We start from the raw sequence: 15,752 nt of genomic DNA on the forward strand, positions 1-15,752 counted from the left end.
TGCACAGACTGGTACAGGTATTTAATAGGCCTGAGTGAACATGTAGGTGTGAGTATGACAGAGAAAACACAACCCTCTGCGACATTGTACAGACTAAACACACAGATGCAACCATCTCTAGTACAGGAACATCTCTAGGAGCAAACACACAGCAGCCACTTGAGCACGTTTGAGTTTCCAGTTCCATGTATACTGATCTGAAGTGATTCACAGCACCAATCCACTCAAAATCCTGCTCATTTCAGTGTCTTTTCCCTGCTTGAAAACACAGTTACAGTTCCCCACTGTGTGGGGCTGAGTCTGCTGCACCCACCAAGCTTGGAGTGCCTAGAGGCTGCTGCACACCCAGCCCCAGGTGCGCGGCCCAAAAAGGTCCTAGGGGCCCCAGTGTGGCCAGAGGTGCAGCAGGGCTGAGAAGAGCCTTGGGCAGCAGAGATGGGCAGCCAGCACCAGGCTGAGACAACTCTAAACTGCCCACCCTCCTGGCAGCCTCAGCTGAGGTTCCACAGACCACTCCTGAGTGACTCCAGCAAAAGCAGAAGGCCAGGCTTCATGCATTTACAAATACTTGTTAGAATCATATGAGCAACAAGCAAGCCTGGATGCCCAAGGGGAGGTAAGCCCCCCACACGCCCCTGGCACAGGGGGCACTGTGCATGCAGGAGGGCTCCCCTCCCCTGGCATGGGGTGGGAAAGATCCCAGGATAAAAGCTCTGCCTGCCTGCTGGAGCAAGTGGTGCCTAGGGGAGGAGGGGAAGTTCAGTCAGTCCAGTATATTTCTGTTTTTCAAGAAAAACAAGGCAGACAGCTGTGGAACAATCCTTGTGATTACTGTCTTCATCCTTCCAAAGGAGTGCTGTTTCCTGGGCTGGCAAACACAAGCTCGTTGCAGTTGTCTGCTGCACGCTGAGGAGCTGCTCCAGTGAAACGTGGCAGGTGGCTGTGTTACCCACAGAGTGAAGAGAGGAGTGACATCCCAGCCGGCACAAACCCACGGCCAGCTGAGTGCATGCTACAGGACACAGCACTGAGGGGCTGCAGAAAAAGCTCAGAGCAGAGTTTCTTCCCCATCCTGTTCTGAGGACATGATGAGTGGGTCTGGGTTTTCACTATCCTACAAAACAATAACCAAACATCACAGAAAACGTGCTGAACTCGGAGCTACCGAGGTGCTGCTGTGACATCTACAAGGAGAGGCCAGAGTAACAGGGAAGCCGAGCGCTCCCAGGGCTCACCCGATGCCACCAGAGCTGCGACAAGCTGGGTAGAGGGGAGGGAGGGCGGAGGGGCTGCGAGAATTGGTGCCGCAGCAAAGGGATTTATTTGCACGGGATTTTGGGAATAGGAAACAATGCAGAAGCCGCCACCCCAAAGGATTTATCATCCCCTGACCCAGCTAGCATCAGCAGACATTTAAGGAACGGATAAGGAACGGGACGGGGCGGTGCATCCCCTGTCTCCGACAGGAGCCAGCCTGGGGGCTGCTGCGGACAGGGGCTGCCCCACGCAGGACTCACCTGCCGGCAACTGCGGCTCCTCTCGCCCGCGTCGGCGGCTGCCGGGACAGCTGGGCTCGCTCCGACCGGGCTGTGCTGCCCCTGCTCCCCAGCAGCGGCCCCTGCCCTCGCCGAGACACCCGCCACCGCGTTTCCACAGGGCTGCTCCCCCTCGGCTTTCAGCGCTGCCTGCTCCATGCCCTCCTCCTGCCGCCCGTCCTCGCCCCGCTGCCGGCCCTCGCACCCGCCCGCTGCCCCGCCAGCCCCAGGTGCCCCGGCCAGCCCTTCCCCGGCCAGCCCTTCCCCGGCCAGCCCTTCCCCGGCCAGCCCTTCCCCGGCCGCCGCCTCCTCTGGCCCTGCCGGCGCTGTCCCGCTCTGTGCCCCCAGCACTGCTCCTATCACGCCCTCCTGTGCCATCGCCCCCGTGCCCGCCCCGCCAGCCCCAGCCTCTGCCGGGCCCCCGGCCAGGGCTCCTCGGCCGGCCCGGCCGCCCAGCACAGCGATGGCCACCAGCCCGGGCTCCCCGGCGCGGGTCCCGCACAGCCCCGGCGCCGCCTCGCCCAGCAGCCCCTCCCCGGGACACCTCCCCTCCCCGGGACACCTCCCCTCCCCGGGACACCTCCCCTCCCCTCTCACTTGCCCACACCTCAGCCACCCCTCCGTCCCAGCTGCCGGCTCCTTTGAACCTGCTGCTCCATCTGCGCCCTCCTCTTCATCCCCCGAGCCCGCTCCGGCCGCCCCTGCAGACCCTCCCACCACCTCTCCTTCGGGTTCTCCTTCCACTGCTCTCTCTGTCTCTGCCTTGCTGCCCTCAGATGGCTTTCCACTCCCAAGTGCTTCTGCTGCACCCTCCTCCTCCTGCACTGCCAGCCTCTCCTCCTGTGACCCTTCAGTGACAGGATCCCCCCGAGCACCGCCCAGTGCCCCTAACCCAGGTGCCACTTCCAGTACAGGACCCTTGTCAGGCTCCACAGACTCTTCCACCGTGTTCTCCTCTCTCTGGAGAGCCTGAGCACTCTCAAGCGCTGCTGCAGCTCCTGGGACAGCTTTCCCCATCTCCATACACTCTTGCCCTGACACTTTCAGCTCGGAAAACTGACTTGGCTTTACAAACCCTTCCCCTCCAGACATTGCTTCTCCTGTTTCCACATCCCCTAGGGCTTCCCAGAGAGCCCCAGGCTTCCCCATAGCCTCCTCCCCTTCAGAAAACTCTTCTTCACCAACCTTTTCTCCTTCAGGGCCCACAGCTCTGGCCTTCCCATCTGCTGCCACATCAGCATCCTCCGCAGGCTCCTCTCCCTCTGACACAGCACCCACCATCGTGTCCTTCCCTGCAGACCCTCCCTGCCCCAGGGTCTCCCCTGCCCCGGACACTGCCTCACCCACCTCCTCCTCTGCTGGGGGCCCTGCTGCTCCTCTGGAGCCTTCCTCTGCAGCCTCCTCCTCCCCACCGGTGCCCCCAGCCCCCTCCTGCCCCCGGGGCACGGCTGTGTCTGCCTCCCGTGCTGGCAGTGCCCCAGCTGGCCCCTCTCCCGCAGCTGTTCCCAGTGCCACCTCTCTCTCCATCCCCTCCAGCAGCACCTCCTGCTCCCCAGGTGACACCTCTGTGCCCAGCTGCCCTGCCTCCCCTGCTCCCTGTCCCCGGGGATGTTCCTCTGCCACGGCGCCTTCCTGCGGTGCGGATTCCCGCAGCGCAGCCCCCGTGCCTGCCTGGGGCAGCGAATCCGCCGCCCCTGCGGCTTTTCCTGCGGCCTCCCGGCTGCCAGCGCCTCCCTCAGCAGCACCGTGCTGCTCCAGGCCTTGTCCCGGCCCTGTCGCCTCCCCTGCGGGTGCCGCCTGTGCTGCTGCTGCCTCCTGCACGTCAGGGCTGCTCCTCCCTTCGGCCAGGAAACTTCCATCTGCTGCTGTTAGGAGACAATCAAACATTGGTTTACTCAGCACCCCGTCAGTGTTACATGCTTCACAGGGTTAGTGCTAAAGGTGACATTTCTGTCCAGCAATGAGGGACATCAGCCTGGGCACCCAAAGAGAGCTTGTGCTGCTTCTCATCACATCCCTGTGCTCTGACCATGTCTTTAGTACCACTGTTCTGGCATCTGGCATAAAGAGTTTAACTAAAAATGTTGATGCAAGGCCAGTTATGCTTGTGCTGCCTGCTCTGCCTCCCTCCCTCCCTGCAGGGAGCTCGTGTGTGTGTGCAACACCTATAAGCTTGATAGTGACACTCAGAAAGGCAGAAATAGCTGACAAATTGCTCCTGTGAAATATGCAAAGGACAAAGAACATCCAGCTTCCTGTGGATTCTGTAATTACACCAGGGTTAATTCCTGCCCCTGGGAACCAAGGCATTTCCCAAGGGGCTGCACACTACCAGGAAGCACAGGGAACCTCACTACATTCCTGCTTTCCACAGCCATTTCCTGACAGTTTTTTCATGGCCTGGATTCTTTTCATAGAACCATTTAATGGCCAAAAAAAGCATTAATTATACATGACTACAGATGCCAGCTAGTTGTCACCTGATTTTTTACAAGCTAGGAAAGAAAAAAAGCACAAGGAGACTTTGATGGCCAAAGGAAAGGGAAAGGGCAAACACTTCTGTTAAAAGGCTTCAGGTGAGTAATTTAATCCTTGTCCCTGACTGACAGCTAATCTTACCTTCACTGGCAGCATGCTCTGTGTTTGCTGTGTTCTTTTCTTCCTCACTGGCACACAAATCACCAGGCTCAGGGTCAGAATTCACAGGATGATCATTTCCAGTTGCTTTTGCTATCTCCTCCTGGACTGGTTTGCAATCTTCAAAAACTTTCACAAAGAAAACAGGAAGCAAGAAAGAGAAACCATTAAAGAGCAAAAGGGGAGTAGAAGCCATTCAGCCATCTCAGCTTTAAAATGGTTTAAAATTCATTTTTTGACAAATCCCTGCACTTGAAACACTAGCAGAGAAACACTGAGCCAGTGTTAATGTTCTGAGTGGATACAGCACTCCAGTGGATACTGGGCTCACAGCAGCTCCAGCTCCCCGTGCTGCACCAGGAATGAGTACGAGGCAAATGCAGCAGCACAGGCATGCAGAGCTGCACAGGGACTGTACTCACCACCTCCTTCCTCACACCAAGGAGAGTCTTCGTTGCCATCCTCATTGTTCAATACTCTGCTATCCCAAGGCACGGAAGGATATTTCTCCTCCTCATTAATGTTACTTTCTCCTGACCCAGTGTGTTTGAATTCCCCATTAACCTCAGGGTTTTCATGCTGCATTGCCATTATGTTTTCATGAAAAATTCTAGTATCTTCCCTTGCTGTTAGATCTTCTGGTTTTGTCTTTTCTGCTTCATCTATTCCTTTCTTTTCCAGTGAAGAATTCTCCTGATTTTCCTCCACTCTGAGCAGTTTCTTCTCCCCATTCTCATTTCCATAGTGTGCATGTGCTGCACTATCAGATGTACTTTTGATATTGTAGTCCTCTTTGCACTTCACATTGTCTGCCTTCATTTCAGCATGAGAGTCAGTCTCAGTGCTGCACTGAGTGCTCATGGATGAGAAAGAGTCTGCAGGCCTTCTCTCTGAAAACAGCAAATTTTAATTTAGTATTTGTCACTAAACCTCTGCGTTCACTGGGCACTCACAAAGGGACACAGTCCCATCCAACAGCATTCTCTGAATTATACCATCTCAGGATATTGTGATGAAATTCCAGTAAGTGCAAATAGAAGAACATTGCCCAGATGTATGAAGTATTAAATTTAAAGCCATTTAATGTGGAGGGTTTTTTTTCTGATAATAGAAATAAATCAGAGTAGTTCTATCAATCACACAGAAATACACTTCCAAATGCACCTCTAAATACAGCTCAGACAGGGTTTAGCACAGACTCTTGAGCTTCATTTGATAAAAGACTTCAACCATGGCAACAGCCCCTCAGTGCCCTTCTGTTAACTCATTGAATATTAGAAAGATCTCCAAAACCATGTGTGAACCCTTCATGTTGAACTGGACATGAAGTTCACTGTCTCCTCTAAAAAAACATACAGACATCATCATATTAAACTCATAAATGGAAAATCTGAGGGAAAAAAAGGCCATAATCTTTCATCTAACAGTGAGCTGAACAGCAGAGCTGACTGCTGCACAGCCCTGCTGCTGTCCACAATCTACATGGGTTCAAGAAGGGATTGGTCTAACTCAAGACCGAAAAATCCAATCAGGCAAAGAAAATAAAAGTGTCAGAACTACAATGCATGCAGAAATGCATGTTCTGAAAAACACATTGCACCAAGAAACCTTACAGCCCCAGTTTAAAGATTCCCACCCAGAGCACTACTGCTCCTTCACAGGAAAACCAAGCGGGTTCCTCTACAGACACAATCACAGAATCACAGAGTCAGCTGAGTTGGAGGGGCCCACCAGGATCATCCAGTCCAACTCCCAGCCCTGCTCAGCACCATCTCCTTTCCCTTCAGACGATCTAACTATTTCCAGATCTCTGGCACAGCCAAATGAATTAGGGCCATATTCAGGGCCGTTAAAGACAAAGTTTTAAAACCCAGGATGGCCTGTCAGGTGTCCTGGGACCCCTCAGAAGGTGTAAGGGGTCACAGATTCCCATGTGTGAGTGCCTGCTGACACGGAGGGTGTTCCTGCCAAGGTTCTGGGAGCCTGCCTGCTGCCTGCTCCATCTCAGCATCCCGACAGCTCAGCAAAGGCCCATCTCTCACTGCCAGGGGGCTGCCTGCTCTTCAGTGGCACAATTAATAGTGATAAAACAGCTGCCTTTTAGCATTTCAGTAGGAAGGGCATAGGTTTTCCAATGCAGACTCAACATACATGCTGGACACATGCAAACTGTAAAACATGCATCAGATCAGCTTCTCCAAGCCTTGCTATGAGCAAAACTAACCTGGTACATCATGTTCAGAGTCCCTGTCACCAGAATATCTGCCACTTTCATCTTTCTCACAGCCAGAGGCCTGCAGTGCCTTCTGAGATGAGGTTTCAGTCTCCTTTCCATAGTCTAAATTATGGTTTTTATCATCTGAGGATGACTCTGTCATTCCATTCATTTGATGACCAGTCTGTCCCTCTTCATTAACTTCTTCATCTGCTTCAAAATCTTCATCATATTCTAAAACAGAAGAATTGTACTGTGAGACAGGAAACAGAATTCACAATTAAAAAAGTTCTTTTTAAGCAGATAGAAACACTGAGTCACTATTAGCGTTCTGAGTTGATATTAATTAACATCATTAATCTCCTTTTGCCCTTGAAGTTCCTCAGTCTTTTTAAAGCCATGAGAGAATCTAAGACCAGGGATAAGAATTGTAAGAACACATTATCATAAAAAAAATTCATTGTGTTCTTCATAGAGTAGCAAAAATGTAGCAAAACAACAGGTATGAGTAACATATTGAAACAAAAATAAACAAAATTACCAGCCATGGAAAGTACTAGAAAAATTTAGAGCTGGGAAAACTCAGAAATTAAATGTAAGAATCTCTTATAACAGGAGAAAAACTGGTTGTGATGAAAAAAATTACAAGCAATTGAGAAAGCTGGAGAAAGGTAATATATTATGGTGCAAAGTACAATAAATGTATATTGACATGACTAAATAGCAAAGAAGTGTCTCAGAAGCTCAGTGAATTTAATGAACTCCAGCCAAAGGGCACTGCAGAGGCACTCTGCTATCACACTGCTGTAACGTGCTCTTCCAGGGTCCAGGGGAAAACCCAGTACAAGCAAAGCCTGCACAGAATTACCACTCTTACATCCACGTTCTGGAACTCAGCCAGGCACTAGCCTGACAAGCTGTGACCTCTGATAGATCAGAGTAAGCTGAGCTGGAAGGATCCACGCGGATCCTCGAGTCCGGCTCCCGGCCCTCCACAGCACTTTGCTTGGCTCTGGAGGTGAAGACCCTCTTCATGCAGATGCATTAAAGACTCCCCTTCCCCCAAAGCTGTGCTGTTCACATCCCAGGGATGCTGGGGATTCCCACCTAAAATCCATCACTGCCCTGCTGCCGCGGGCTCCCTGCGCACGCAGGGAACACACCTGCACCATGCAGGCCAGCTGCGCTGCTGCCACACCAGATGTCCCTTGTGGCCATCATTCCTCACTTTGCAGCTTTTATTGCTGCCCTCCTTTCCTTCCATCAGGGCTTTTAACATACTGAAGTGACAGAACACCAAGGACAGAAATGAAGAGTTCCTGAAGCAGAACCAGTTAGGCAAACAATCAATTACCAAGACAATGAGAACTAAGGGAATAAGGAGATTTATTTTTCTGCATTAAAAATCAATTGAGATTCCAATTGCAGTGTTGGCAGTGAGGTCTCTGTCAGAAGGGCAGTTCCTCCTGAAGGAAAAAGGCTTCATTAACCCCAAACACACATCCGGAGGGACTAACGAGTGTCAGATGAGCAGCAACACATCAGAACTGTGAAAGCAAAAATAGGAATAGGAAGTAGGAATTAAAATCTCTCTGTGAATGTGATTGCCTCCAAAGAAAATTATGATAAGGAGGAAGTAAAGGCAGAGACTGAGCTTGACACCTCTTCCATAGCTGAGTACACCTTCCCCTATCCCAGCTTGCTCCAAGCCCTGTCTAACTCGGACTTGAATGCTTCCATGGATGGGGCAGGCACAGCTGCTCTGAGGAACCTGTGTCATTGCCTCACCACCTTCCTTACTCACTTTCTTGGCTCTTGCAAACCACCTCATCCTGTTGCATGGCTGAAAGGAGCCGCTCTAATTCTGTGGCCCCAATACAGACATCACCACATTTCTCATACCCCAGTCAAAGCTGGCAGTCCACAGTCCCATACCTTCTCCAGAACCATCCCCTCCCATTTCTCATCATCCCCTGCTCATGTTTGGGAATACTATACCACTTTCACTGGTGTTTTCCTGAGTGGTGGTGGCTTCGGTCTCCTCATAAGATTGGTCTTCCATTTCTTCTTCTTCATCTTCTTCTTCATCATCATCATCTTCTTCGCTGGACTCCTCTTCAGACTCCAGTGTTTCGTCAATAGTTTGCACACTTTCTTCCTGGCTCGGTATGGTGAGTGACACTGAGCCTTCAATTGATTTCTGCACCATGCTGCTGTCACAGGGCTCGCTGTGCGCGCAGTTAGGAGAACAGCCACACATGTGTGACCTCGTATAGTACTTAATCTTCCTCTTGGGAGGGAACAGCTTTTTGTCCAGGCCCATCGCAAGAAAGCACCTACAAAATAACACAAACTGGGAAGTGTCACATGTTTCTTCCTTTGAACAATGGAGGGCAGCAGACATAGTGAGTTCAGCTTGTTATTAGCAGGGAAACCAAACACCCGTCTGCCTCTGCACTGCCACAGTGACTCACAAGGAGAAGCACCCTGAAATCCCTGAGAGCTCCCCTGACACAGATGCACTTCTTCTTGGAGGACAGTAATGCTGCCTACACTTACAGGTGACAACTGACATACAAACAGAACCAAAATTATTACAAGTGCCCGTTAATTTGAAGCTGCACCAAACACTGGCTGTGAAGACAGAACCACTGAGAAAGGCAGACAAGCTCTGAGTCAGACGTGTTCTGGATCCAGATCCTGCTGTAACTCCCAGTAGTGTGATAACTGAGGGTTTGTGGGTAAGGCTGGGGGTTTCTGCATTTATCTGCTGGTTATCTGTTGATTTCCCCCAGACTTATCTGGGGGAAGAAGAAGGTTAAAAGTTAGCAATTTTCTGTTTCTTTTCTGTTTACCTACTTAAAAGAAACCCAAACAGATGGAAAACAAACATTTTGAATGAGTTGTTGAGACTGCCCCTCTTGTATAAAATGGAGTGATATGCTCTCTCTCTTACAGTCAGGAGCTGTACAGAAATGCAGGACCTTGGCCAGCAGAAAGCTCTCAGACCAAGGTGTACAGCATGGTACAGAAATCACTGCAGCATCAGCTCGTTGTGAGCCAAAGCCTTGACCCACCAGGGAGAATCAGCTGGGACTTTTACTGGGAACCAGAGTGGGCATTCAATGTATGTCATAGAGCAGAAAACAAACCCAAGTGCACTTGGCCTGAAGGGGTGAGAAAATAGTTGTCATTTATGGGTAAAATCAGGTTAACGGAGACAATTTTTAGTCATTAGATAAGGTTGGCTGGATTGATAAGAGGCAGGAAAAGAGAGATATCACTAAGAGGGAAAGGGGGAAAGAAAGGAGTAACTTAAGAATTAATTAATCAATCCAGTTTTTGAACACTATATTAAATTCTGAAAATTCACTTCAAATTTTTATAGAAATCACAAAAAGCTGAGATTGGGGCATGTCCTAAAATCTATAGCCACTATAGCCATTCTGAATTCAGATGCTTCTCACTCCTTTGAAGATGCAATGAACATGCAATGAACATAAATCATGTTCAATGTTAGACTGGAGCAAAAACTATGGTACAATACACTAGCACTTTTTTCTTAGAATTCAATCCTTATTTGAAGGAACAGAGTACACCTCTGTGAAGACTTCTTGTTCCAACTGCTAGCTGCTCTTTTAAAAATTATTTATTAAAATAACACAAAATATTTTAAATTATGCACATGTCTGTAAGTTTATGTATGGCCTGAATTAACAATTACAGAAAAGGAAGATTTTATGAAAATTAAAGCCTCTTGGCAGAATCACAGCTGTTGGTCACAGCACTGACATTTGCCCAAGACCTTTCTGCACAGATTTGTTTTCTGAACCATGGCAAATATTCAGGTCCTTGCCTTATTCTGAAGCTAGGACTATTACAATAGAATCTCACTTCAGAGACAGAGCTGTTTAAAAATCAATTATCACAAAAAAAGCCTCTGGAAACCACAGCTGAGCAGCATGCTCAGTATTTATTCCACTGCCACTGTGGCCACAGCCACATGGGTGGCACATGTGCCCCACCCCAGAGCCACTGCCCCGTGCTGCACCACCAGCACTGTCCCCACTGTGTCCCCACACCACGGAGAGGCTGAGGAACCACGGGAACCGGCTGTGCTGGTAGCCTTGGAGGTGAGACCCTGACAGGTGACCTCCGTCCTGCACCTTCCATGGGGCACTGAGGGACTGAGCAGGCTCTACAGAGCTGCGTGGAGCCAGGGAGGTGAAAGAAGAGAAACAAGTGAGGAACTCTCTAAACGAAGTCCTGGCGAGCAAAGCGTGCTTTCTCCGTACCTGTAGCAAGGAGGTGCTCCTGCCACATGGAGCACCCTGAAGTAGGTGTTTTTGCGCCGCAGCCGGGCAGGCCTCTTACACTGAAAGCCTCTGTACTCACAGCAGCAGCTCAGCCTGTCCACTTGGAGCCCGTTGAGATAAAAGGTGAGGCTGAATGGGTAACCGAGGTACCTCTTAGAGATGAACTGGAAGGTATCTGCAATTACAGAAAGAAAGGGTTCAAAGAAAAAACATTGTGCTTCACTGTCAGCCTGTAGGAACTGCTGTATCTTAACTGCATCACCACAGTACCCAGCCCTCTGTGGACAGGCACTGGGGTTCTCAGCTCTGTTCAACAGCTGGTTAAACTCTACCCCTCCACACACACAGCCCTGGCTCTTGCCAGCCCCAAAATCCTAAGGTGGGACACCTAGGACAAGTGTCACACTGTCAATTTGGCCACTCACTGCTACAGCAGGACAAAGGCCAGAGCCTCCCAGACATTTCCTGTGTCCAGTTTCCCAGAACACCATTCATCTTTTACTGCTGTGATGGAATTGCACTCATGCAAAAAGAGATGGGAACTGGGCTCCCAGTATGTACTTTTCCTTCTGGAATAAGAAGCAACATTCACTGATGTATTTTAGTAACTCAGATAACCCCTTTTTAAGGACAGTTTATTACTACAACTGCTCTATTAACCATATATCTCTAGAGAAAATTAGCATAAGCCACAAGTATTTTGTTACATCAATTCTCTAAATTCTTCTACCAACATTGCAAAAGTAATTGTAACCTCACTTTCAATCATGGGACAGTAGATCAAGGTTTAATGTGGAGGCAGATGGTATAAACATTCCTGGATGCATATATCTTGACCAAACTGAGCTCTAATCATTCTGATGTCAGGGCAAAGTTTTAGCAAAAAAACAATGTTGTCACACTCAACATGAACTCTCTGACTCCATCCTTACCTCCTTCCAACAGGTCGCCTTTATAGACACAAATGTTTTCTGTTCCACAGTATTGCTGATAGACTTTGATTTCATCCTTGTAATCACGGAGAGACACATGCTTACTCTTTCCTAGGTAGATCATGGTGACCAAGGCGTTGCTGCACAATGGGGACTTGGGGAACCCTTTGGTATTCTGCAGCAGAAAATGCACAGAAATGCCTTCAGCTCCCAGCTCCAACAAGGGGCAAAAACAAAGCTCCCATCTGTGCAGCCCACTTGAGACTTCTGGGCTTTTATAACAAGGGCTGAGCTGATTAAACTGGGAAGTCTTTGTAACATGCAGAGGGTGTGGGATACATTTCCAACTGAAAACCCAATGCATTGAATAGCCCCAAATTTCAAGAACCAGGTTTAATGACCCATATCATCCCACCCAGTCCAGGGTTCCTACAACTTTTTTTACAGGAGTTAAAACTGGCTGGAGACAGTGTAACTGATGCAGTGTTCATGTACTCAAGGCATTTCACAAATCCCTGAGATTCTAGTGCCAGAGACAGGATCAGATTGACTGAAGTGGAAGGCTTTGAATAACTTTGAATAACTGTTGGTCTAGGTTGTTGTTCAGCACCTTTTTTCTCCCCAACTGGTGAAAAACACCAAATGTTTTAGGTTACAGGGACATGCATAGCAGTTATATATTTTAATAGCTATACATTTTCTTTATGCAAACTAGGTATGCACATCTTTCAGCATTAAGCAAACACACCAGTGAGGAATGTAATGCACCTGTACGAGGACAGCAACTACTTACATTGATCAAAAACTGCTCATTGAATCCAGTGGTGGAGTGAAACCATCTCTCTACGGGCAGCCCACGTCTGATCCCAGGGATGCACCTGTCCCCTACGTGCGGGCGGGGCGGTGGCACTGGCACCACACGACGACGACGGCGCTTGCTGGCAGGGGGCTGGTAGGGTGACATGCCAGCCATGTAGTCCATTGGGTTCCTAAACGTTAACTCACTGCTCTCCCCCTGGAAAAACATTTTAATGAAGTGACACAGCTTTTGCAAAACCAGCTCCCGAGCATATGGAACTGGCCATGGTCTGACTTCTTGGCACACTGAGCAACAGGCATCCTTCTGAAACAGCTCCTTACCTTGGGGCCTGAAATTTTGCTCATTAAAATATTTCTGTGCTAAACCCCTTTCTTTTAATTTGCAAGGCAACATTCATATTGCTTGAAAATGTCACTCTCAGAGATACAGAGAGCACTGCACACAAACCCTGGCTCCAGTGCCACTGAGATCTCATCTCAGACAGAACCCTGCACAGCCCTGCAGCTGCTGCTCCCTTGCAGCTGGAAAGCACACCCCCAGAGCAGCCAGTCGTCCAACAGAAACATGACTTGGCATCAGTTATACAACATGTGCTTCAAAATGCTGCTTCCCCATCTGAACAGAGATTTAGTCCTCTTGCAGATTGAAATGGACCACAGCCATAAGAGTAAGACATTTCTAGAGAACAAGCTCTGTAAATGCTGCATGCCATGGCTCTGAGTTCTGTATCATGTTCTCAGATCTTACATCTGTTTAGCTGTTTTGTCAGTTGTGGGCACTAAAGAAACCATTAAATCACCCATAATTTGAGTAGACATAAACAGGACCAACCAGCAAATTCTTGGAGAAAGAATCATGGCCATCCCGATACACAGCAAACACAGATCAGAAGGGAGCTATTTACAGTGTCTGCCAGCCAGTGGTAGCAGATCACAGCCCCACTCCAAAGCCCTCTCACCCCATGGAATGCATATCACAAAAACAATCACATTCTGTTTTTCTAGAACAGAAGACAAGTCCAAATATCACTTGAAAGTAACTGCAAATATATCATGACCATTTTGATTCTCATTCTCTGAGCCCACTAGTGTGATTTAGTAGAAGGAATGATCAAAAAAAGAAAATTTTTGCTACTTTGCAATTCCTTTGTAGATGATGATGAAAACTTGTAGGACTTGCAGCTGAAAATATTCCAAAGCTCCTGGAGTCAACCAGGTGCTGCCTCTCTCTCTACCTAAGAGAAAATCTACATAGAGAGTGAAAATTTTGTATGCAGAAAGATTTTTTACTATAAAAGGTAGGTCATCACATTTTTCCTCACTGTGATCAAGAACTGGGCATTAGACCAGTAAGACAGTGTCTTGAAAATTGAGGGAAAGTGAAAAAGGACTGTTTAAATAACAGTTGATGCCATTTGAAAGGGATGTTCCCTGTCATATACAGTTCTGGGAACCACAGTAAACAATATTATAAAACTGTCCCTAAAGTGGGACAGTTTATTTTCAGAATTAAGTACAGCCTCACCCCACAGGCAAACTGCTGATAATGTTCCAGTGCATGGCACTTCTGTTTGGAAGCCTTTGATACAGACCCTGCTGCAGCCCAGCCAAGAAGGGGCTGGAGGCGAGGGGGCTGCTGTACATTTCCTGGAGCTGTATTTGGTCGCAAGGAACTCTACAAAAGGAGAAAGAAAACAATGACAAAATCTCCATGCATAGCTTCCAGCACAGAGCAGCGCTGCAAAGAAAAATAATAGCATTGATGAAGATATCTGGAAGTGGTGAGTGATTTCAGGTACCTACAGGACATGACATTTTCTAGTCTGCCTCCAAAAAGCCAGACTCCTTTAGGCACCTCTAACTGATCGATCATTCAAAACAACTCTTGGCCATAAATACAAGGTTTGCTACTCTCTATCACCACACAGCAAACACAATGAACTCGCAGAAACTGTAGCAGTGTGCTATGGACTTCAGCACATGGGCCCAGGGAGAATGCACAACAAAAACATACCTATTTTTGTTCAATATTCAGCTTTTTCTGACTGTTTTATTTCATGTTTTCCTTGTATACCAAGTTGAAATGTTAGCACCTAACAGCACTGTTTAACTGAGGTTAACTCACCACCTTACAGCAGGCAGGCTCCTTGGTTCGGCGATAAAGAGAACAACGTCCACCATCATAATCAACTCCAAATCTAGGTGCCCTCTATATGAAGAGAAGGTTCATTCAGGACTCAAAAGTTTCTCTTCAATCTGCATCAATTATCATTATTGATATAAAGAACCAGTTGAAACTGACCTAGATATTTGACCTTTGACTTCAGGCTTTAGCACCATTATATTTCAAGTATATTTTCATTATATTAACATTCCTTATTTGCTGTTAACAAAGAGCAAAAGACAGACCTCCTAGACACAGCTTTCTGAAATGAGCTCCAGTCTGATTTCATTCCTTCAACCCCCCACTAGGGCTTTACAACATGCATAACCTTTTCTATAGCCCTGTGTCCACTGACAATGCTCAACACACTGACACTGGCCTGCTTGAGGTCATGAGGCAGCTAAAAGGGAAAGACTGAAGCAGATTTATCAGACAGCAAAGGTTTTGGGGTTTTTTTTCTAGGTTCTGATGTGCCATTCCTGCAACACTGACTTCTGGAGATGCCTCTTTAACACAACGCAGAAAACAGGAAATCAGCCTCAAGTGATGAAGGATGAGGCCCTAATCCAGAATGATCCAGGCAGTGAATGCTTTGTGCTAAGGTCCATGGGCACGCTTTCAGCTGTCTGTGCCTCCATGACAGCCCATGGAGAGGCTGATGACACTCACCCCTTGTGAGCGACCACTTCGTTCTCCAGACACCAAAGGACAGAGCGCGTGGTGGTTCCTGGGAGCGACTGGTGGGTGTGGGGAGTACATATGGACAACTTCTCCCATTGATTGCTCCATCTGAAAGAAAAGGAATTTGCATCTCTGAAGCACTGAATCCAAAAGCAGTGATGTCTGTCTCATTACATCTGTCTTTCACTGGACAGCTGTGACAATCAGCTGGCCTGGACCCGATGGAACAGATGGTTAAGGAAAGAAAGGAAATCATGGGAAAATGTGAGGGACAAACAGAAAGACTTGTCCCCACCTCTGATTCATTTTCCTGCAGCTCTCTCCAGCTGCTGACCCACTAGATTCAATCCATGTCTGTTTCTGTGTATCTCACAATTCTTGGTTTGTTTGAAGGTCTCTTTCTTTTTTAAATTTGAGTGCACCTGCCACTTCCCTGCTATGACTGCAGCCTCT

General features: G+C 48.3%; 1 protein-coding gene across 29 annotated transcripts in view; it reads right to left on the bottom strand.

Annotated features, from left to right (window-relative positions):
• The window catches only part of ERICH3 (glutamate rich 3), a 21,989-nt gene continuing 6,237 nt past the window's right edge, over positions 1-15,752 (bottom strand). For 26 of the 29 annotated variants that reach the window (XM_064429247.1, XM_064429237.1, XM_064429241.1 and 23 more), the window contains 13 exons: positions 15,288-15,407; positions 14,580-14,663; positions 13,980-14,129; positions 12,429-12,650; positions 11,636-11,810; positions 10,683-10,878; positions 8,386-8,723; positions 6,397-6,621; positions 4,595-5,062; positions 4,155-4,301; positions 2,116-3,400; positions 1,518-2,079; positions 1-1,114 (listed from right to left, as the gene is read on the bottom strand). In XM_064429247.1, the coding sequence (XP_064285317.1) occupies positions 1,049-1,114; positions 1,518-2,079; positions 2,116-3,400; positions 4,155-4,301; positions 4,595-5,062; positions 6,397-6,621; positions 8,386-8,723; positions 10,683-10,878; positions 11,636-11,810; positions 12,429-12,650; positions 13,980-14,129; positions 14,580-14,663; positions 15,288-15,407 (4,038 nt within the window). In that variant the 3' untranslated portion in view covers positions 1-1,048. The remainder of the gene's footprint in view (positions 1,115-1,517; positions 2,080-2,115; positions 3,401-4,154; positions 4,302-4,594; positions 5,063-6,396; positions 6,622-8,385; positions 8,724-10,682; positions 10,879-11,635; positions 11,811-12,428; positions 12,651-13,979; positions 14,130-14,579; positions 14,664-15,287; positions 15,408-15,752) is intronic. The other 3 variants (XM_064429222.1, XM_064429223.1, XM_064429225.1) reach the window with 3 other exon arrangements.

The sequence above is a fragment of the Passer domesticus genome, chromosome 7 (genome assembly GCF_036417665.1).
Source record: "Passer domesticus isolate bPasDom1 chromosome 7, bPasDom1.hap1, whole genome shotgun sequence".
In the NCBI taxonomy this organism is placed as follows: Eukaryota; Metazoa; Chordata; class Aves; order Passeriformes; family Passeridae; genus Passer; species Passer domesticus.